This window comes from Trachypithecus francoisi, unplaced genomic scaffold, assembly GCF_009764315.1.
Source record: "Trachypithecus francoisi isolate TF-2019V2 unplaced genomic scaffold, Tfra_2.0 Lachesis_group20, whole genome shotgun sequence".
NCBI classification, from domain to species: domain Eukaryota; kingdom Metazoa; phylum Chordata; class Mammalia; order Primates; family Cercopithecidae; genus Trachypithecus; species Trachypithecus francoisi.
The window spans coordinates 22,312,898-22,335,910 of NW_022681466.1; the positions used below are offsets into that span (position 1 = coordinate 22,312,898).

At 52.1% G+C, this 23,013-nt stretch overlaps 2 protein-coding genes across 2 annotated transcripts; both read left to right on the forward strand.

Annotated features, from left to right (window-relative positions):
- Nucleotides 1-1,194: 1,194 nt before the first annotated feature.
- TBX21 (T-box transcription factor 21) lies at nt 1,195-21,481 on the forward strand. The gene is made up of 8 exons (XM_033183287.1): nt 1,195-1,230; nt 6,325-6,444; nt 6,626-7,608; nt 17,984-18,138; nt 18,446-18,567; nt 19,554-19,712; nt 19,841-19,902; nt 20,108-21,481. Exons 3-8 carry the CDS (start codon nt 7,118-7,120, stop codon nt 20,724-20,726), a joined length of 1,608 nt encoding a protein of 535 aa, XP_033039178.1. The 5' UTR covers nt 1,195-1,230; nt 6,325-6,444; nt 6,626-7,117; the 3' UTR covers nt 20,727-21,481.
- Nucleotides 13,032-17,163, forward strand: LOC117067137. The gene is made up of 2 exons (XM_033183289.1): nt 13,032-13,341; nt 15,618-17,163. The coding sequence occupies exon 2, from the start codon at nt 15,668-15,670 to the stop codon at nt 16,316-16,318; it is 651 nt and encodes a 216-aa protein (XP_033039180.1). The 5' UTR covers nt 13,032-13,341; nt 15,618-15,667; the 3' UTR covers nt 16,319-17,163.
- Nucleotides 21,482-23,013: the final 1,532 nt, after the last annotated feature.

Here is a 23,013-nt window from a genome sequence, read left to right on the forward strand (position 1 = left end):
GGACCGGGCAGCTTGCTTCGGGCACCATTTAGGAATGAGACTCTTCCCCCCGGTACCCTCCATGCCCTTTTCCCTCTTCCTCTCTCATTCATCCCTGGCCAAGTCCATAAGTCTGTTCTGTCTCACCTGGACCCTGCAACATTAACCAGGTGCACAAGGCAAAAAGCTCTAGGCCAGACACAGGAAGGCCAGAGCCAACTCACAGAAGGGGCCTAGACCCAGACAGACAGACAGACATACAGGAGATACATGGAGCGCTGGATAGCCCTGGAGACACGGACAGTGACATGAAGATGCAGAGACAGACACAAACATGCTACAGAGACAAGGAAAGTTCGGAGGCCCACAGGTAACAGATACAGAGACACAGAGAGAGGCACATAACCTACGCTCAGGACCAGCGTGCAGACCTCTCACAGGTCCCAGGGATAGAAGTGGACATAAAGAGGATACACAAGACTCAGGCAAAAACACGGGGACCCAGAGAGGGGCCAAATCAGACCAGAGGAACCCAGACACTCAGGAGCCCTGAGAGACGTGGGCACACAGGGCTGCCCACAGATCCCAGGAAGCCAGAGAGAACCTTGGGGAAAGAGGAGGTCCCAGGGGGTGGCTGGCCCTCTGAAGGACAGCGAGGCCTGGCCTGGCAGAGCCTGACTGTGCCAGGAAGTCATGCCAAGATGGCAAGATGGGAAGCAGAGGGGAGCTTGGCAGCGTGGGGGTTAACCAACCCCTCAGCCTGCGCCCTCCCTCCAGGTCCCTTTTCCTTGGCTCTTCTTTTTCTTCCCTCCTGTCCCAGCTCCTTTTACCCAAAGCCCTGGATATTTCCTCCCCTCCCCCCCAACTCCTGGTAACCAGACCCTTCTTCCTGCCTAAGATTAAGGGCCTGTCTGCTGAGATTCCCCAGGAAGGGTGGGGGCACAGCCTCTCCCCGGGGCCTCCTGAAGCTTGGGCTTGCCCATCCATACCCTGGCATGCCCCCTTGATAACAGAGTTACCCAAGTACCCGACGTCTGAATATCCCTTCAGGAGGGCGCAGGAACCCTAGGCTGGGAGTGCAGCGGGGGCGGCCTACTGCATGCGTGGGTGTGGGTGGGGGATGTGGGTCTTGTGTGAAACGCTGGGCGGGGGTGAGAGCAGCTAGAGATAGAGAGAGGATAGATGATTCAAAATAAGATGCCATGGAGAAGGAGGACTGAAAGGCACCCAGGCCTGGCCTGGAGCCCAGGGGTAAGGGCTGCTCAAGCTTGAGGGTATGTGTGTGGGGAAGGGTGACCCAGCCTGCAGATGAGAGCCTCGAGCCCTTGACCTCGGGAGGAGCCCTCTGTTCTGTGTTCACACTGACCACCTGGTGCTGGGTGCTGGGGACTCGGAACTCCCGCAGCTGTCACGGGGAGGGGGGGTTCTACAGGTGCTTGTCCTTCCCCTTTCCCCCTCTCTGGCTGTTAATCCGATGGTTCCGGCCATGCCCTCTGAAGTACTGGCAGTCTGGGCCCAGAGGGGGAGGGGATTCAGGGCACATGGGGTGGGCAGAGTCAGATGCTGAAGGAGCTCTGGGATGCTGGATGTGGGGCGAGAGCAGGTGGTGGGGCTGTGGGGACTGGATCGCAGATTTCCCTAGCATAGCTCTGCGTGGGGTGCATGTGCACGTGCGTGGATGATGGCATGTGTGCACGTGGTGTGTTGAGTGTACACCCCAGGGGCGAGAGGGCTGAGGGGCTTGAGATTTCTAGCCCCTGGGGTCACCTTGCTAAGAGCTCTTTGGGGGCAGGGACTAATTTATCTTTGTGATCCCAGATCTCCAAGGGCCTGGTTTATCCAGCCCTCAGGTACCCAGAGAATGGTATATGGGTATCAGGAGGGGAAGCCTGTCCCTTTCTAAGATGGGAGTCTTATGAACAGAGGGGCTCTCTTTTGGCCCAAGGCCCTGAGTGGAGGCTGAGGATGGACCTGAAGGACACTTTGTGGATGAGCCACTAAGCCAGAGAGAGGAAAGGGCAGGTGTAGGTGGCTGGGAGTAGAGGAAAGAGGGGTCAGCACAGTCTGTGTCTCTGTTTTGTTTTAGCCTTAGGACAGCACCCCTCAATCTTCACATGACAGACCCAGTTAGTCCTGGCAGAGGTCTGATAGCTCCATTTACTGACAAGAAAACCAGAGAGGTTAAGATACTTTAATAGGTCACACAGCCAGTAAGTGTTGGGATGCAGGTTCCAACCCAGCCGCCCAACTAAATCTCCCCATCCCATTTCTCTCTGCCCCAGCTCCAGCACCCCCAGGCCTCTCTGCCTCTGCAGATTTTCCTCCCATTGGCCCATCTCTCTCTGTCTCCTTTCTTTCATGCCCCTCTCGCAGGCTCAGCCTGAGACTCTCCCACTAAGTCACGATCTGGGTCTCTGACTTTGTGGTCCCTGTCCCTCTCTGGCTCTAAATCATTCTTTCAGAAATGTACCCTAAGCCTCTCACTTTGCTCTTTCTTTTTATGCCTCCTCCCCAACTTGCTGCCCCCTCTCTTTTACTGTCTACCCTCTCACAGCCTCTAAGGCTCTGCCCAGCAGGGTGGAGGGCGGAAATCCTGGGTCCTCCTGCCATGCCATGCTCCACTAAGTTTCCAGTAGGCTGGGCTCGGTGGCTCACACTTGTAATCCCAACACTTTGGTAGGCTGAGGCAGGAGATCATGAGGTCAGGAGATCGAGACCAGCCTAGCCAACATGGTGAAACCCCATCTCTACTAAAAATACAAAAAATTAGCCAGGCATGGTGGCATGTGCCTGTAGTCCCACCCACCACGGGAGGCCAAGGCAGGAGAATTGCTTGAACTCAGGAGGCAGAGGTTGCAGTGAGCCGAGATCGCACCACTGCATTCCAGCCTGGGAGACAGAGCAAGACCCTGTCTCAAAAAACAAAACAAAACAAAAAAACAGTTTCCAGTAACAGCCACTCCTCCCCAGCTGCCCCACTAAGCCCATCCAAGAGGCTTCCCGATACCTAGGGAGCTCAGCGCTCCATACATTTTCAGGAGAGAACCCAGGTGGCTGGTAGACTCTGGGGTGAGGAATCATCTGGTCCTAGAGCATTAATAAGGAAATCTCAATGCCGGCAGCCACCCTTCTCAGGCATGAAACCTCCTCCACCGCCCTCAGTGTGCATACCCAGCAAGCTCAGGGCCCACTGACTCACAGGATGGGACTTGGAGGTGGGACAGCAAAACGGGAGGGAGTCTGAGAGTGGGGTGCATGGACTCCCTGAAGTCCGACGCATCACCTGGAGTCCTTAAACATACAGATTCTAGAGACCCGCCACAGGCCTAGGCCTCAGAATTTCTAGAAGCAAGTCCCAGAAATCCACACTGTCACAGCTTCCTGGCACAGTCTGCAGCCCGCAGGTGAAGCAAGTGCTGTGTGACCTCCGGGGAGCCTCTCTCATTTTGAGTCTTCATGGGAAACAGTTTGAAAGGAAGCCCTGAATGTTTGCAGAGGACAACAACGTGGAGAGAACCAGTGTCTAGGCTGTGGGATTAGGGATGATTTTCTTTTCTGTTTTCTAAACCTTTTCTTTCTTTCTTTCTTTCTTTCTTTTTCTTTTTGATTTTTAGACCGAGTCTCCCTCTGTCACTCAGCATGGAGTGCAGTGGCGCAATCTCGGCTCACTGCAACCCCCTCCTCCTGGGGTCAAGTGATTCTCCTGCCTCAGCCTCCTGAGTAGATGGGATTACAGGGGCCAGCCACCACACTTGGCTAATTTTTGTTTTTGTTTTTGTTTTGAGATGGAGTCTTGCTTTGTCTCCCAGGCTGGAGCGCAGTGGCACGATCTCGGCTCACTGCAACCTCTGCCTCTTGGTTTCAAGCAATTTTCCTGCCTCAGCCTCCCAAGTAGCTGGGATTACAGGCGCCCACCATGCCCAGTTAATTTTTGTGTTTTTAGTAGAAATGGGGTTTCACCATGTTGGCCAGGCTGGTCTCGAACTCCTGACCTCAAGTGATTCATCCACTCAGCCTCCCAAAGTGCTGGGATTACAGGTGTGAGCCACCACGCTCGGCCTGTTTTCTAAACCTTTTCTGTTTTCTAAAATCTTTATGTTTTCTAAACCTTTTCTAGTGTTAGTATGATTCTCCCTCACTCTTGTGGGAAGAGCACTGGCCGGAGAGTCAAGAGACCTGGGTTCTAGCTTCAGCTCTGCCACAAATGCAGTGTGTGAGTTTGGTGTCTTATTCCATTTCGAATATTTACCATCCACCCTGTCTCATAAAATGTGATGCTGGTTGGAGGTCATGTCTCTCTCATTCCTGAACAGTTACCTTGTGTTTCTTCACTCCTGTCTCACCAGGGCCAGCCTCATAAGTGCTCCCTGTATTGATGGGATAGAGACGGGCTTGGAGGGGCAGTCATGGGGAAGTGAGGGGATCCCAGGGGGCCTCATCTCCTCGCTCTTCTTTTCTCATCTTTCCAGCCCCAGGGCCTGGGAGAAGAGTGAGGTGGCAGCTGGAGGAGAAGGTGTCACTGCCAGGGCCCTTATTCTCACCCAAGCTGGCAGAGGGGCGGGACTGGCAGCAGTGACACCAGGGCCACTCAGCCCCCGCTTTTCACAAGCACTTTCTTTTTTGGGTGGAAGAAATTGGAAAGAGGGGGTGAGAAATCTGGGATTGAGGAACCAGGCTGTAAGACCCTATAACAGCCTATCAGGTTCTAAAGAGACCACCCCAGCCTTCCTCTTCCTCCAGAGGCATGGCCCCAGGACCACCTGATTCTGAGATTCATAATTCCACCTGCCCCAGAAAGCTGGGTGGGAGCTCATGTCATCCTGTTCAGAGGCAAGAGGATGGATCACTTGACCTGAGGATTAGTGTGGAAAAGAGGAGGGGGAGAGAGAGGAAGGAGCAAGACTCCATTTGATCTTCAACAGCCAAGCACTGAGCAAAAATGTCCCCCAAAGAGGTGTTAGCATTCAACAGTTTCACATCTCCTGGGGAATTAGTCATTCAGGAGGGTCTTACTGAAAACTCTCATGTTTCCCTAAAAGTAGTGAAGGATCACAAGGTCACCCTCTCTTCCAAGCAATGCTGTCCCACTTTGAACATCAAGTAGAAACTTCCGTCTCCCTTAAGGTATGGAGAAATGGCTGGTAAGGTGTTGGGGAGGAGGCCAGTCCTGTGTTTCTGGTACTGTCATGTATCCGGTCTCCAACCTCAAAAGATGTGCTGATTCTCTCTCTCCCAACCCTCCCTGGGTCATGCCCACCTCCTGGAGTCCCCAGCTTTGCCTTTGCCTGCCAACCTGCCTCTTGGTTCAGCTCTATTTGGGAGCAGAGAGTCCCCATGGGCCCCTAAGGGTGAAGCCCTGTCAGGCTGGGACAGACATGTAGAGCTGGGGCCAGTTCCCAGGGGAGAACTGGGGAGGGCTGGGGTGAAGGTAGGAAGAGGAGAAGTTAAACTTTAACATGACAAAAATATTAAGGTATTTTTCAAAGCACTCTTAAAAATGTAAATCTTTATCTATATATTGATATGCAAAATATTCCATGACACCTTGTGGAATGAATAAAAGTACACATTACAAAGCAGCATGTGTAGTGTTTATATAAATTATATATTTGTGCATGTGTGCAAAAGACAGAGACAGAGTGTATAAGGAGTGCCGTCTCGGAGGGTGTTCACTGAAATGTTAATCCTGTTTGCCTTTAGGGGGTGGAATTTGGGGTGATTTATACAGTCTTGTTTTTACTTTTCTATGCTGCTTAAATTTCCTATATAAGTATGTTTCATCTTTATACACAGGAAAACTCCCAAAGATGCTATTTTCAACTGGGGGGGGGACGGATAGTTTTCATCATAAAAGGAGTCTAATACATTAGTTAACATAAAAGGAAAATGGAGAAAGAAAAGTCTCCGTCGTCCTATCTCCGAGGCAGCCCTTTAGAGCATGTGGTGGGTTTCCTTCCTGTCAGCCGGCTCTGAATCTGTTCAAAGCAGCTTTTCCATCCAGGTATAATAATAGATTGGAAAGTGCTGCACACGTACACCCTCTCATGTAAGGCTCGCAGCCCCCCTGAAAAGTAGATCTGTTTATTTCCCCCAGTCTATGGATGAGGCACGTGAGGTTGACTTTCAGGCAAGGAAAATGACTTGCCTGGGTCACATACACCTGCTAGGCAGAGCCAGACCTGGGACTCTCAGCACTGGCAGCCCAATGCTACTTCCAGTGCCCATGACTGCCATGCGGAGTGGGGGAGCTTTTGTGGGCCCGGCCAGGCTCAGCTCAGGGCCCTGCAAACCCCTGGCTGCTGCTGATGCAGTGCGCTTTAAGGAACTCTTCCTGGTGTCCATCAGGTTCCAGGTATGCCCCCAGGGCTAGAGCTACAAGATGCAGCCAACTCAGCACGTGTGGACCTCTGGTGAGGAGAAAGAGGGCAACCCGAAAGGTCACTTAGCACAGAGTCTGGGCACACGGTAGGTATCAATAAAGATCAGTTGAATGTTCATGGTCAAAGCTGCTTCTAGTGTGCCCATGTCCCGAGCCTCTGAGTGCTAAGAGAAGGCCCAGAGAGTCCCATTTGGGCCGTCTCGGAAGGCTTCCTGTAGGAGAGGGCTTTTGAACTGAGCCTTCAAAGCTGGGCTGAATTTCCTCGAGGGTCCAGAAGAGAGCCACGGGCTGGTGTATCAGGCAGTGGAGTTGACGCTCCCAGAAAGCAAGGTCTTCGAACTACAGGGTGAGCGCGCACGGGCTCTCGCTTGTCTCCACCGTGGGGGGCCCTGCAGTCCTCCCTAAGAGCGTAGAATTTGCTTAGTATTAGCCACGAGAGGGCGGGGTGGGGCGAGGCGGAGCAGGGCCGAGGTGGCTGAGTGGGGGGAGCCGGAGAGCTTCATAAAGCCACAGCAAAGCGCCGCGACTCTAGTGACAGCGGCCCGCTGGAGAGGAAGCCTGAGAGCTGCCGCGCGCCTGCCGCACGCGGGCGCAGAAGCCAGGCGTCAGAGCCAGGGCTCCGGTGGGGTCCCCCACCTGGCCCTCGGAGCCCCTGCCCCCTGCCCCCTGCCCGTCCCGGCCCACGCGACCCTCTCGCCTGCTTCCGCGCGCGGAGGGGCGGGTCCTCGACGGCTGCGGGAAGGTGCCAGCCCGCCCCGGATGGGCATCGTGGAGCTGGGCTGCGAAGACATGCTGACGGGCACCGAGCCGATGCCGGCGAGCGACGAGGGCCGGGAGCCTGGCGCCGACCCGCAGCACCGCTACTTCTACCCGGATCCAGGCGCTCAGGACGCCGCCGAGCGTCGCGGGGGCGGCAGCCTGGGGTCACCCTACCCGGGGGGCGCCTTGGTGCCCGCCCCGCCGAGCCGCTTCCTTGGAGCCTACGCCTACCCACCGCGGCCCCAGGCGGCCGGCTTCCCCGGCGCGGGCGAGTCCTTCCCGCCGCCCGCGGGCGCCGAGGGCTACCAGCCGGGCGAGAGCTACGCCGCCCCGGACCCGCGCGCCGGGCTCTACCCGGGGCAGCGTGAGGACTACGTGCTACCCGCGGGGCTGGAGGTGTCGGGGAAACTGAGAGTCGCGCTCAACAACCACCTGTTGTGGTCCAAGTTTAATCAGCACCAGACAGAGATGATCATCACCAAGCAGGGACGGTGAGTGCGGCGCGCCGGCCTGCGGGGCCTCTGTGCCCCCGCCCGGAACAAGAACGTCTACTCTGTTTTTCTGGCTCGACAGTGCTTCTGACTCCGTGTCCCTCACGGCTTTGGCTTCAGTGTAAGGAGACAGGGGAGTGGGGTTGTAGAAAGGACAGGGAAAGCTCCGGAGGGGCGTCTGTGCCCAGGCTGTTGCACCAACAGCCAGAGGACTCACAAGGGAGACGGGTGAGTACGGAGCAGTGAGAAGTCACCTTGATTTAGGGTAAGGGTGACTGTGGCTTCACCCAGAGTTGGTGTGCGCCCCTGCCCCACTCTCTACTGGAGAGGAGTCGCAGCGGGCAGTGAAAGCCTGTGTTATGCGCGGACGGGACGCCTGGGCTTCCTGTGTGGGAAACTGGAGGGGAAGGGAACCCCTTATCTCCCGGGTTCCCTGCGTCCACCTCCCCGGCTCCTTTGCTACTGGTGTGCTCAGGTCAGCTTTAGTAGTGGTGGTGGCGGCGGTGGTGGTAGTGTGTGTGTGTGTGTGTGTAGGGGGTGAGATTGGGATTTGGTGACATGGAGAAGCAGTCGCCAAGTTTCCTTTCCGGTCTTACTTTGAGATCATATGTCTGGTGTGTGTGTGTGTGGTGTGTGTGTGTGTGTGTGTGTGTATGGGGATGGGGAAGATTGGCGGTAAAGCTTGTAGGGGGCACAGATCCCTTCCAGGCACAAATGCCCACGGGCCTGGGCAGATGAAGCTCACCCAGGGGTCCAGCCTGGTGGCCAACCCCGCACTGCACCCTTTGAGGCTGGTCCAGTGAAAACCTTCCCCACACTCCAGTCCAGATATTCACTGGTTCAACCTGGGGAAGTGGGGAAGGGGAGTCTTATGGCTCCATGGCTCGGGGTCCCTGAGCCCTGTGCGTGATGGGGAGAGTTTGGGGCTGAGGGTGCTGCTTCCGGATAGAGCCTCCTGCATGAGGAAAGAAACAGAAACCTGCAACTTGTGTGGTGTTTGTTTAGTAAGCAACCCCCGGAGTGGGCTGTGTCTGATGTGGGCTGTGTGCATTCACCCTTTCCAGTGGGGCTCATGTGAGCAGGGGACTGGTGAGGACCAGTGTGGAGGGGCTGTTGTCATTGGTGGACCTGGGACACTGGGTCTGACGTCCAGGAGGTGTGGATACCAAATGTGCGGCTTGGGGTGGAGGGGAGAGGGAGAAGGCCATGTTGGGCACCAGGAGTTGGTATTCGATCTGGGCATTGCTGGAACATTCTTCCATCCAGATGATTTTTGTGGGGTAGCCTGGGACTGAGGAACCTGTTGCCAGCGACAACTGGCTTCAAGTTGCTGAGCTGTTCCACTTTCCCTGGGATGAACCCAGGAAAGTTAGCATGTTCTTTGATGGCTCAGCCTTCATCTCCTAAGCCTTCTGATAATTCCTCTCTGCTCCCCCCAACCCTAGTCACCCTTTGGGTGTACCCAGACACAGCCCAAGCTTTTGGTCCCAATGTGTCTGAATTGGAAGGGACCCAGAAGATCCTGTCCCTCTCACTGCACAGACAGGGAAACAGGCCCAGAGACAGCAAGAGACTGTTCCAAGGTCACACAACACACTCATTCCAGGCAGAGCTGGCACTAGAGCCCAGATGGTATTTGCCTGGCTTTCTTTCTCTGGCCCCCTACGGCCACCAGTAAAAACAGCCACCCACGCTCTCCGAAGGCCCCAATGCATTCAGAGTGCTTTCACTTCCATTATTTCACTGTGCATTAGGTAGGCCAAGCAGTCTCCCCATTTTACAGTTGAGGTCACTGAGTTGCAGGGACAGCTAGTGGCTTGCACTCCATCACACAGCAGACCAGAAGTGGGGCCTCTTAACCTTCCACTCCGTTGTGTGGTCAGGAGGCCTTCCCACCCTGGGCCCTTGCTGGGGTCTCCCCATAGCCTCTGCCAGGCCTCTGCCTCCCACTGCCAGTCTTGAGGGTTGGGATGGATGGAGCATCAGCCAGCACTTTAGGGAGTTAGCCAGTGCTGGGGGCTGCCTCTCTGCCTGAAGAGCCAGCTTCAGGGAGGCACTTGAGGGGATGATTCTCAAAGTGTGTATCGCCATCTCTACTCCCATGGCCTCCTTTCCTTGGTGTTCCTGCTGAGTAATTATCATTTGACAAGTTTTTTTGTCCCCCTTTTAGATACATACACTTACATTTTTTTATGATGAAAAATTCCACTACATACAAACATGGACAGAAAAATGTAACAGACTTCCATCACCCAGCTTCCACAGCTATCAATATGGGTCCAATCTTGTTTCTGCATCCTCACTTCACTTTTTCTGTCTGCAACTATATTAGTAATACAGTAATTACTAAGTACATTCTAGATATTATTTTGTCTCTGCACCTCTAAAAATGGCTTTTTTAAATGAATGCAATACCATTAGCAAACCTGAAAAGAATTTCCTAAATATCACCAAGCTTCTCTGATTGCTTCACAAATGTGTGTGTGTATTTTACAATCCTCACACTTTGTGCTCCATTCTGAGGGGCCACTTTGGGCAACGCAGGGTCCCTGTTGAAGGAGGCAGTGGCTCCTCACTGTTTCTTTTGGTGCTTTTTCTTGGATCAGGCTTCAGAGGCCCCACGCTGCCATGGAGGGGACAGAGGACACACCAACCCAATTCAGTCCCACCAGCCCCAGATTACCTCTGTACCGTCTCAGCTTGGGCTCCTGAGATCTGGGAAGTCAGTGGCCATTTCCTCTGGAAACAGGCTTTTGGGCTCATAGCACAGCTTCCTTTCCGTCCTCCTGCTTTCGTGGGCTGGCCTATCCCTCCGTGGGTTCCAGTGACCCACCAGTCATACCACATCACCCATGACCTTCTTCCTTTTTGAAAAGTTCTCCCACCCCAGGCCCACCTACAGCCCCGCGGCTTTTTGCCTTGAGCTGACTCACACCGTCCCGGATTCTTCCTCTCCCACCCACCCTGGATCTATCCCTCGGTATTGATCAGCACCAGTGGCACGCTCTTCCCAATGGGCAGAAATGGGGCGGGGCAAAGGTGGTGATTCCTGGGGCCGGAGATTGATCAAGGCAACTCAGATGGGACAGAGAGAGGGGAATTGAAAACAAAGCAATGGATTGGCCCAATGGGAGACTTTGGTGTCTACGTTTGTGTCTGGAGATTTGGGGCAGCCTGATAATGCCCCATACAGGCTTGTGCGAGGGTTTCTGTGTGGCAGTGTGTGTGTGTAGCGAATGTGTTGGCGAGTATATAATAGTTGATGGTAGACATTCTCAGTAGAGGAAGAGAGAGGCCTGTGTCTCTGTGGGTGTGTGGGTGTGTATTAATTGCTGGCAATCCCCACTTTTCTGGGTGTGATGGATTGATTATTATAATTTTTTTTTTTTTTTTTTTTGAGGCGGAGTCTCGCTCTGTCTCCCGGACTGGAGTGCAGTGGCCGGATCTCAGCTCACTGCAAGCTCCGCCTCCCGGGTTTACACCATTCTCCTGCCTCAGCCTCCCGAGTAGCTGGGACTACAGGCGCCCGCCACCTCGCCCAGCTAGTTTTTTTATTTTTAGTAGAGACGGGGTTTCACCGTGTTAGCCAGGATGGTCTCGATCTCCTGACCTCGTGATCCACCCGTCTCGGCCTCCCAAAGTGCTGGGATTACAGGCTTGAGCCACCGCGCCCGGCCGATTATTATAATTAAGATAACTTTGGGTAGCTGTGTTGTGTTAAGCTCAATTTGCATTTGGATCTGTGCATGTGAAGATAGAGGTTGGTAAAACAACAATTTCAGTCCCACACTATCCTTGCTATCCTCACAGTCATTACAATTTTTTCCTTGTCTCCACATTCCCAACTCCAAGAACTTTAATTTTTTTTATTTGTAATATTTTTCATGGGCCAGGAAGTGGACCTGGACCTCCCACATAGATAACTTTAGTCAATAACTTTTTGCATCTTTTTTTTTTTTTTTTTGAAATGGATTCTCACTCTGTCCCCCAGGCTGGCGTGCAGTGGCACGATCTCAGCTCACTGCAACCTGCGCCTCCCAGGTTCAAGCAATTCTCCTGCCTCAGGCTCCCGAGTAGCTGGGATTACAGGCACAAGCCACCATGACCAGCTAATTTTTGTATTTTTAGTAGAGACAGGGTTTTGCCATGTTGGCCAGGCTGGTCCCAAACTCCTGACTTCAAGTGATCCCCGCCACAGCCTCTCGAAGTGCTGGGATTACAGGTGTGAGCCACCGCACCTGGCCCAACTTTTCAGACCTTAAACTGTTTTTTTATTTTATTTTTTATGGAGACAGAATCTTACTATGTTGCTCAGGCTGGTTTCGAATCCCTGATCTCAAGCAATCCTCCCGCCTCAGCCCCCCAAAGTGCTGGGATTACAGGTGTGAGCCATTGTGCCCAGCTAAAAAGAAATTGTTTTAGGCTTAAGCGTGCTTAACTGGTTTCATTTCTCTTGGGGCAAGTGAAAACAACTTTAATTAATTAATTAATTTTGAGACGGAGTCTCACTCTGTCACCCAAGCTGGAGTGCACTGGCCAGATCTCAGCTCACTGCAAGCTCCGTCTCCCAGGTTCATGCCATTCTCCTGCCTCAGCCTCCCGAGTAGCTGGGACTACAGGCACCCGCCACCTCGCCTGGCTAGTTTTTTGTATTTTTTAGTAGGTACGGGGTTTCACCGTGTTAGCCAGGATGGTCTGGATCTCCTGACCTTGTGATCCGCCCGCCTCGGCCTCCTAAAGTGCTGGGATTACAGGCTTGAGCCACCGCGCCCGGCCAATTAATTTATTTTTTAATGAGACAGGATCTTGCTCTGTCACTTACGCTGGAGTGCAGTGGTGCGATTATGGCTCACTGCAGCCTCGACCTCCTGGGTTCAAGCAATCCTCCCAACCCAGCCTCCTGAGAAGCTGGGACTATAGGCGCATACCACCATGTCCAGCTAATTGTTTCTATTTTTTGTAGAGTTGGGGTCTCACTATGTTGCCTAGGCTGCAGCTTTGCTTTTTGTCTGGCTGTTTGCCAGTGGCCATCTGAGTCTATTAAGTGGATCTAGGTTGGTAAGACGAGGAGGTCCCTTGATGCCCGAGCACATTTTGCACTTTGGTAGGTACAACACATTGCCAGAATACCCTCCAAAAAGGTGCTACCAATTGACACCCCACCAATAGTCTGTGAGAGGACCCACTTTCCCACAGCCTCATCAACAGTAGATATTATCACTTTTTTTTTTTTTTTTGACACAGAGTCTAATTCTGTTGCTCAGGCTGAAGTGCAGTGGCACGATCTCTGCTCACTGCAACCACTGCCTCCCGGATTTAAGTGATTCTCCCGCCTCAGCCTCCTGAGTAGCTGGGATTACAGGCGTGCACCACCACACCTGGCTAATTTTTGTATTTTTAATAGAGATGAGGTTTCACCATGTTGCCCAGGCCGGTCTCCTGACCTCAGGTGATCCACCCGCCTCGACCCCCCAAAGTGCTGGGATTGCAGGCGTGAGCCACCAATCCCAGCCAATATTATCAATTTTTAAACATTCACCAATATGACTGAGAAGAACTATCTATCTCCTTGCTTTTTACATTTGCACTTAGTTACAGTGAAGCAGAACCTGTGCCAGGAGCTCCGAATCTGGGAGAGATATGACGACCCTGTGAACAATCCCAAGGCTACTCAGTTCTTAGGGCCAGCAGAGGAATTTGGGGTGTTGGACCTTGTCTTATCAGAGTAGGATGGTAAGTGGTTTTTTAGGAAGGCTGAACTTGGCACCAGACCCATCACCACTCTCGGTTCCTTCCCAGCAAAGTGTCATGTAAATCAGGGGCTATTTTAGGATTCCAGCTGGTGGTGATTCTAGACTTTTAGGGAGAAACCAAGATCTCCTTTCTCCTCTCCCTTTTCCCCAGCCTCTTCCTGTGTCTCCTCCATTTCCCTCTACTAGTGATAAAAATAGGATGAGCTGGGCATGGTGGTGAGCACCTATAACCCCACTCAGGTGACTCGGGAAGCCAAGGCAGGATGGTTACCTGTGCCCAGGCATTTGAGTAGAGTCTGGGCAGCATAGCAAGACTCCATCTCTTAAAAAAAAAATCAGTATGGGCTGGGCGTAGTGGCTCACCCCTGTAATCCCAGCACTTTGGGAGGTCGAGACGGGTGGATCACCTGAGATCAGGAGTTCGAGACCAGCTTGGTCAACATGGTGAAACCTCGTCTCTACTAAAAGTACAAAACTTAGCGTGGTGGCAGGCGCCTGTAGTCTCAGCTACTCGGGAGGCTGAGGCAGGAGAATGGCGTGAACCTTGGAGACAGAGCTTGCAGTGAGCCAAGATCGCACTACTGCACATCAGCCTGGGCAACAGAGCAAGACTCTGTCTCAAAAAAAAAAAAAAAAAAATTAGCCAAGCACAGTGTTGGCGCCTGCAATAAAGGAGAATTGCTTGAACCTGCAAGGCAGAGGTTGCAGTGAGCCGAGATCACACCACTGCACTCCAGCCGGGGGGACAGAGCAAGACTCCGTCTAAAAAAAAATTTAAAAAAAAGAAAGAAAAAAATTAATATGAAGAAATGGGGACCACAGACCACAGCATGCAGTCTGCAGTCAGAAGACCTCACCTCTGCTCTTCCACCAATGACTGTCACCAAACCTCTCGGTGCATCAGTTTCTTCAAATATAAAATTGGAAATAACATTTTTTTTTTTTTTTTTGAGACGGAGTCTCACTCTGTCGCCCAGGCTGGAGTGCAGTGGCTGGATCTCAGCTCACTGCAAGCTCCGCCTCCCGGGTTCACGCCATTCTCCTGCCTCAGCCTCCTGAGTGGCTGGGACTACAGGCGCCCGCCACCTCGCCCGGCTAGTTTTTTTTTGTATTTTTTAGTAGAGACAGGGTTTCACCGTGTTAGCCAGGATGGTCTCGATCTGCTGACCTCGTGATCCGCCCGTCTCGGCCTCCCAAAGTGCTGGGATTACAGGCTTGAGCCACCGCACCCGGCCGGAAATAACATTTTATGGTTTTTTTTTTTTTTTTTTTTTGAGACAGAGTCTCACACTGTTGCCCAGGCTGGAGTGCAGTGGTGCCATCTCGGCTGACTGCAACCTTCACCTCCCAGGTTCAAGCGATTCTCCTTGCCTCAGCCTCCAAAGTAGCTGGGACTACAGGTGCACGCCACCAAGCCTGGCTAATTTTTTTTGTATTTTCAGTAGAGACGGGGTTTCACTATGTTGGCCAGGCTGGTCTCGAACTCCTGAGCTCAGGCCATCCACCCTCCTCAGCCTCCCAAAGTGCTGGGATTACACGTGTGAGCCAAAGTGCCGGGCCATCTTTCAAACTTTTTTTTTTTTTGAGACAGAGTCTTGCTGTCACCCAGGCTGGAGTGCAGTGGCACGATCTCGGCTCACTGCATCAAATTTTTTAATAGCTTTCAGAGAAAAGATGGACAGGAGTTAGACTCTCCATTTACATGTGAAGAAACTGAGATTTGGGCCAGGAGCAGTGGCCCACGTCTATAATCCCAGCACTTTGGAAAGCTGAGATGGGTGGATCACTTGAGGTCAGGAGTTTGAGACCAGCCTGGCCAATGTGAAACTCCATCTCTACAAAAACACAAAAATTAACCAGGCGTGGTGTCACATGCCTGTAGCCCCAGCTCTTGGGAGACTGAGGCAGGAGAATCACTAGAACCTGGAAGGTGGAGGTTGGAGTGAGCCGAGATCGCGCCAGTGCACTCCAGCCTGGGTGACATAGCAAAACTCCATTTCAAAAAGAAACTGAGATTTGGTTTGAGAATTAACTTCTCCAGGGCCATAGGGTAGTGATCTTTTTTTTCTCAACTCAGGAAAGCCAGGGGAAGACAGGCGTGTGATAGCACACTTCTAGGACACCTTCCCAAGGTTGTTAGGGAAGTTGTCCTGGGGACCTCTGGGTATTAGAAATCCCTCAAAAAGAGTTCCCTGGAACCCTCCCTCCTCCAGGTTTCCTGACTCACTGATAGGCCCCTTTTTCCCCATCCTTCAGGGCTTCTCATGAGAGGAGGCGGAAGTGTGTGGAAATGAAAAGTAATTCTGATGAGGATTAGCTTCTGCCAGTCTGAAAACTGCTCTTCCTGCTTGTGTTCGAAGAGAAAGACTAAGCCACTGGAGCTGGTGATGGAACTGGTACTGGTGGAGGTGGTGGTTATAGTTACGGTGCTGGTGCTGGTGGCTGTGATGGTGGGGATGGTGGCTGTAGTGGTGGTGCCCGTGCTGCTGCTGGTGGCTGTGATGGTGAAGGTGGTGGCTGTAGTGGTGGTGCCTGTGCTGGTGTTGGTGGCTGTGATGGTGAAGGTGGTGGCTATAGTGATGGTGCTGCTGCTGGTGGCTGTGATGGTGGGGATGGTGGCTGTAGTGGTGGTGCCTGTGCTGGTGTTGGTGGCTGTGATGGTGAAGGTGGTGGCTATAGTGATGGTGCTGGTGTTGGTGGCTGTGATGGTGAAGGTGGTGGCTGTAGTGATGGTGCTGCTGCTGGTGGCTGTGATGGTGAAGGTGGTGGCTATAGTGATGGTGCTGGTGCTGGTGGCTGTGATGGTGAAGGTGGTGGCTATAGTGGTGGTTGTAGTTACGGTGCTGGTGCTGGTGGCTGTGATGGTGAAGGTGGTGGCTGTAGTGGTGGTGCCCGTGCTGGTGCTGGTGGAGACCGTGGTTATCGTGATGGTAGTTGCAATGGTGGAGGGGCGGTGATAGTGACGGTGGCTGTGATAGTGGTGATGGGTGGTGATGGTGCTGCTTGTGGTGATGATGCTGGTTGCAGCGGTGCTGGTGATGGGGGTAGTGAAGGTATTCGTGGTGGAGATGGTGACGGTAGAAGAGTGCTTCTTTTCTGAATCTGTTACTCTGGCACGATCACAGAATCATACAGCATCCCACCCCCTAACTTCCTCTTCTTTTCCTGGAAACAAGGACTTTGAGCATGAGCCCTGTGTTCAATAGAGCCTTCTTTCAGGTGGATGGGAAGCTCCCTATTCAACCAGGATGTGTGCAACTTCTCTGAAGGCTGAGGGTAGGCCATACCGCAGGCGGCAGACCCAGCAGCATGGGAGAGGGAGGGCCTGTGAGTGGGTGTCATGGGGCTGGGAGTGTGTTAGCCCTGTGAGAGCCACAGCAGAGAGGGTGGGTGGGGAACTGAGGCATGAGGACCTTCCAGGAACTGCCTGTGGGGAGCTGGCTGGTGCCCCCTCCTAGGAAGCAGCTAAGGTTAGAGACAAGGGTGTGCAGGTAGATGTCGAGCAACTGACTGTCCTAAAGAACATTTTAAAAGGCTCTGATTTGTAGTGTTTGCTGATCCCTGTGGTGTAAATACTCCTGCTATGTATGATTTCAAGCGACTCATGTGAGTCATTGAACACAGAGCTGGGAAGAGATGCACAGTGCACTGTGATTTAGTGCCTCCTCCATGCAGCTGTGATAGATGGAAGTAACCTCGACAGCGCAGACAATAGTAAAATGTCGTAAAATAACTGGGCAGTGATGATTTTTGAGTTTTTATTACTTTGATTTTTTTTTTTTTTTTTTTTTTTGAGACGGAGTCTTGCTCTGTCGCCCACGCTGGAGTGCAGTGGCCGGATCTCAGCTCACTGCAAGCTCCGCCTCCCGGGTTCACGCCATTCTCCTGCCTCAGCCTCCCGAGTAGCTGGGACTACAGACGCCCGCCACCTCGCCCGGCTAGTTTTTTGTATTTTTTAGTAGAGACGGGGTTTCACAGTGTTCGCCAGGATGATCTCGATCTCCTGACCTCGTGATCCGCCCGCCTCGGCCTCCCAAAGTGCTGGGATTACAGGCTTGAGCCACCGCGCCCGGCCCGATTTTTTTTTTTTTTTTGAGATGGAGTCTTGCTCTTGTTGTCCGGGCTGGAGTGCAGTGGCGTGATCTCAGCTCACTGTAACCTCTGCCTCCTGGGTTCAAGCCATTCTCCTGCCTCAGCCTCCTGAGTAGCTAGGATTACAGGCACCTGCCGCCACACCCAGCTAATTTTTTTTTTTTTTTTTTATACTTTTTAGTAGAGACAGGCTTTTGCCATGTTGGCCAGGCTGGTCTCAAACTCTTGACCTCAAGTGATCCGCCCACCTCGGCCTCCCAAAGTGCTGGGATTACAGGCATGAGCCACTGCACCCGGCCTACTTTGACTGTTAATATAATGTCTTGAATTGCAAGTTTATATAATTTAAATTTTAATTATGGCTGTGTTTAACCACTGGCTGGCAAACTCCCTAAACACCTTCCAGCTGGTTCTTGTAAGTGGGAGGAAGCCGGCTACAGCACACCACTGATGCCTGGGCACTGTTGCAGGGGGGACTGCCTGTCGAGCTGGAGCTGATGGGTGGTGGGGGGTTTCTCTCTTCTCTCCAGGCGGATGTTCCCATTCCTGTCATTTACGGTGGCTGGGCTGGAGCCCACTAGCCACTACAGGATGTTTGTGGACGTGGTCTTGGTGGACCAGCACCACTGGCGGTACCAGAGCGGCAAGTGGGTGCAGTGTGGAAAGGCCGAGGGCAGCATGCCAGGTGAGCGACCCCTGGGAGCGGAGGGCTCTGTTTCACTGGGACTGGGCGCCCCCTGGTGGGCCCCTCAAGCCCCTACCCCTAATTCCTAGACCTTTAATCCCCCTCCGACTCCATCCCAAGCCATTGCATCCCACCTCTTTCTGGCTTCCCGCTTTGCTCTAGCCTATCCTCTGTTGAGTCCTCTGCCCTTCCCTGCCTGGTCCTCCCCCTGCGTCCTTCCTTACGTCCCTCTCGGGACAGGCAACGCCCTACATCACCAGGGTTCTGTCCTGGGGGGCTGCATGTCAAAGAGGTGAACTGTCCACAGGAAACCGCCTGTACGTCCACCCAGATTCCCCCAACACGGGAGCACACTGGATGCGCCAGGAAGTTTCATTTGGGAAACTAAAGCTCACAAACAACAAGGGGGCGTCCAACAATGTGACCCAGGTAGGACCTGCTCTTCAAAAGGTAGCCTCGCCCTGCTCCCCACCCTGGATCTGAGACCTCCAAGGCCACAAGGGTCCTGGGGGGCCAGTTTGGTTCATTTTTTCTTCCTTCCTAATGGAAGGAAGGTTCGTTTTTCTTCTGTCCTAAAGGAAGGGTCATTTTTCTTCCTTCCTAAACTCTGGCTGTTTCTCACCCATCTTGGGAGGAAGATGAGATGGGATGAAGCTGAATCTTGGACAGGGGTCATATTCGGACCACACAGGCCAACCCAGCCTCAGGGTTTCTTCACCAAATCATGGGTTGCCATTTTGCTCAGGCACCATGAAAGGCACAGAGTTTGGCCCTGTGGTCCCAGGGAATAGATGCTGAGTTTCTCTAGGTTGAACAATCCTGTTAAAAGTGCCCTTGCTGGCTGGGTGCGGTGGCTCACGCCCATAATCCCAGCACTTTGGGAGGCTGAGGCGGGTGGATCACAAGGTCAGAAGTTCAAGACCAGCCTGGCCAAGATGATGACACCCCCGTCTCTACTAAAAATACAAAATTTAGCCAAGTGTGGTGGTGGGCGCCTATAATCCCAGCTAGCGAGGCAGGAGAATTGCTTGAACCCGGGAGGAAGAGGTTGCAGTGAGCTGAGATCATGCCACTGCACTCCAGCCTAGGTGACAGAGAGAGGCTCCGTGTCAAAAAAAAAAAAAGAGAAAAGAAAAACGTGCCCTTGCCCTAAAAGCCCTGTTTGTGCTGATACCTTGGTCTCAATTGACATCTGGAGGTAGAAGAGGGGGCAAGAGACTAGAATTGGTGCCCCAAAGAGTCCGGACACTGGAGTTGGAAAGCTTGGGGGAAGTTACATGGTGGTAGGGCAGGGGAATGGACAGGATGACCTCAGGGTGTTTGCTAGCCTCATGTGGGGCCAGCTGTTGGTGGGGGTGATGGGATCCTTGAAGTCCCTCCTCCCCACCCCTACAACCATCTCGCTCTGTCTACAGATGATTGTGCTCCAGTCCCTCCATAAGTACCAGCCCCGGCTACATATCGTTGAGGTGAATGACGGAGAACCAGAGGCAGCCTGCAACGCTTCCAACACGCATATCTTTACTTTCCAAGAAACCCAGTTCATTGCCGTGACTGCCTACCAGAATGCTGAGGTGAGGGCTGCCTGAGCCCCAGTGGGGAGGAGGGCAGAGTGGGGCCCACCGTCTTCCTTGGGAGGGATTTGGAAAGTTCCCGAACCCCAGACTCAGGACTCAGGTGACTCCATTTCCCTTCTCTCTAGATTACTCAGCTGAAAATTGATAATAACCCTTTTGCCAAAGGATTCCGGGAGAATTTTGAATCGTAAGTGCTACTGGGTTCACCTCAGCTTTGGTCCCTCCTGAGACACATCCTCTTCCTGCCCCTGAGAACAGGAGAGTGGGGGGCAGGTGCTAGAGGTGGGCAGGCCAGGGAAGGAGGGGCAGGGAAGGAATGTGTGAAACAGGTAGGCTCACAGGTGACTGGGTTCTGCTTGTGACCCGTTTTCTTGCCTTCTATTTTTTTCTAGCGTGTACACATCTGTTGACACCAGCATCCCCTCCCCGCCTGGACCTAACTGTCAATTCCTTGGGGGAGATCACTACTCTCCTCTCCTACCCAACCAGTATCCTGTTCCCAGCTGCTTCTACCCCGACCTTCCTGGCCAGGCAAAGGATGTGGTTCCCCAGCCTTACTGGCTGGGGGCCCCCCGGGACCACAGCTATGAGGCTGAGTTTCGAGCAGTCAGCATGAAGCCTGCATTCCTGCCCTCTGCCCCTGGGCCCACCATGTCCTACTACCGAGGCCAGGAGGTCCTAGCACCTGGAGCTGGCTGGCCTGTGGCCCCCCAGTACCCTCCCAAGATGGGCCCCGCCAGCTGGTTCCGCCCCATGCGGACTCTGCCCATGGAACCCAGCCCTGGAAGCTCAGAGGGACGGGGACCAGAGGACCAGGGTCCCCCCTTGGTGTGGACTGAGATCGCCCCCATCCGGCCGGAATCCAGTGATTCAGGACTGGGCGAAGGAGACTCTAAGAGGAGGCGCGTGTCCCCCTATCCTTCCAGTGGTGACAGCTCCTCCCCTGCTGGGGCCCCTTCTCCCTTTGATAAGGAAGCTGAAGGCCAGTTTTATAACTATTTTCCCAACTGAGAAGATGACACGATGAAAGGAACAGAAACAGTGTTATTAGGCTGGAGGACGCCAACTAATTTGGGAAACAGATGAAGGACTGAGAAGGCCCCCGCTCCCTCTGGCCCTTCTCTGTTTAGTAGTTGGTTGGGGAAGTGGGGCTCAAGAAGGATTTTGGGGTTCACCAGATGCTTCCTGGCCCACGATGAAACCTGAGAGGGGTGTCCCCTTGCCCCATCCTCTGCCCTAACTACAGTCGTTTACCTGGTGCTGCGTCTTGCTCTTGGTTTCCAGGTGGAGAAAAGAAGACGAGAAAGTCTTGGACATGAAGGAGTTTTTTGCATCTAGAGGGGTGGGAGGGGTCAGGTGTGGGACATGGGAGCAGGAGACTCCACTTTCTTCCTTTGTACAGTAACTATCAACCTTTTTGTTGGCGTGTGTGTTAATCCCTGATCCAAAAAGAACAAATACACGTATTTTATCACCATCAGCGAGCCAGGGTCAGGGAAAGGACTCACCTGACTTTGGGCGGCTGGCCTGGGCTTCCCCTGCTCAAACACAGCGGGGATCAGAGAAAGGAGCTGGAAAGGGGAAAATGGCGCATATCTCAAGAAGCAAGATATTGTTTGTGGTGGTTGTGTGTGGGTGTGTGTTTTTTCTTTTTCTTTTTCTTTTTTTGAATGGGGGAGGCTATTTATTGTACAGAGAGTGGTGTCTGGATATATTTCTTTTGTCTTCATCGCTTTCTGAAAATAAACATAAAACTGTTGAATGTGCCTGCCTCAGTACCAGCATGGGGGGACATGGATGGGGACTCAGTTGGGGGCTGTACCCAAGCTGGTGTACCCAAGGTGTTCTGTTGGCTTTCATTTATGGGGAACCTGCTAAAACCCTGAAATGACTCCAGCTGAGTTACAGCAAGGCCACATGTCCTACCTTCAGCACTCAGGGGGATCTTGGGACAGAGAAGCATCCCTTGCCCTGTGCGCACCCTGACCTTGGAAGGAGGGGTGTGAGGGCAAAGCCAAGGGCTGGACTGGGAGCGGAGGTGCAGGGCACTGTGAGGGGGTGGCACTTAATTTCTCTTCGCATTTCTAGCAGCCCTCCACCTTTATCTCTAGGGTTATTCAAGGATTAAATAAATAAATAAATAATGAGCCATGTGAAATTACCATTTTTGTATGATATTCCATTATGCGTATGTTTGCTATAATTTACTTATCTATTTTCCTGTCGACAATTTACACATTTTTGTGATGAACAGTTTTTAAAATATTTTTAAATGTATCTTCAGGCACACAAGTACTAAAATTTCTTGAGTCAAGTCTATATCTGCAAATGGTATGTGAATGTACAATTTAACAGGAGAATGCCAAATTACCAATTTACACTCTCACCAATAATGTACAAGAGAACATGTTGAGTTTCTTTCTTTGTTTCAGCAGTAGTAAGGTTAAGCCTTTCTTCCTATGTTTTCTAATCACAGGTTTGTAAAATGATTTGTTCATATCTTTCGCTCATATTGCTATTAGGGTATTTGTCTTTTTCTCATTGGTTCTGGTTCTTCATACATTCTCGACTTGATATCAACCATTATTTGGTTACTTATATTGCAATTATCTTCCTCTAGATTATTGTTCCTCTTTTCATTTTCTTTAAAGTGGTTTTCTGATGAAGAAATTTTGTAGTTTTAATGAAGTTAAATTTAACAATTTTACTTTTTTGTTTGTTTGTTTTAAGAGACAGGGTCTTGTTCCGTCACCCAGGCTAGAGTGCAGTGGTATCATTATAGCTCACTGCAGCCACAAACTCCTGACCTCAAGTGATCCTTCCACTCAGCCTCCCCAGTAGTTAGGACTACAGGCATGTGCCACCATGCCTGGCTAATTAAAAATGTTTTTTTGTAGAGATGAGATCTCGCTGTGTCACCCAAGCTGATCTTAAACTCCTGACCTCAAGTGACCCTCTCGCTTTGACCTCCCAAAGTGTTGATATTACAGTCATGAGCCACCACACCTGGCCCACATTTTATAGTTAGTGCGTTTCCTTGTCTCATTTGAGAAAACTTTTTCTGCTTGAAGTTAGAAAGATATTCATCTGCATTTTTTTTTCCATAGAATTTGAAGTTTTGCATTTGACATTTAATTCCTTTTAGTGTATTGTGTGAGGGAAGGATTCATTTTTGTTTTTGTTTTCCAATTTTTCCTGTTTGTTTTTGTTGAATAGTCTTTCTTTTGCCCATGGAGGTAGTCTCACACACTACTTCTGGTGGAGCAAAGCCCTCTTTTTAACATTTCTTCTTCTGATG

Coding starts and splice junctions, on each gene's coding strand:
- LOC117067137 (XM_033183289.1), top strand. CDS start 15,668: ATGAGGATTAGCTTCTGCCAGTCTGAAAACTGCTCTTCCTGCTTGTGT.
- TBX21 (XM_033183287.1), top strand. CDS start 7,118: ATGGGCATCGTGGAGCTGGGCTGCGAAGACATGCTGACGGGCACCGAG. Junction 18,568..19,553: donor CGTCCAACAATGTGACCCAG/GTAGGACCTGCT, acceptor CTCTGTCTACAG/ATGATTGTGCTCCAGTCCCT. Junction 19,903..20,107: donor TTCCGGGAGAATTTTGAATC/GTAAGTGCTACT, acceptor ATTTTTTTCTAG/CGTGTACACATCTGTTGACA.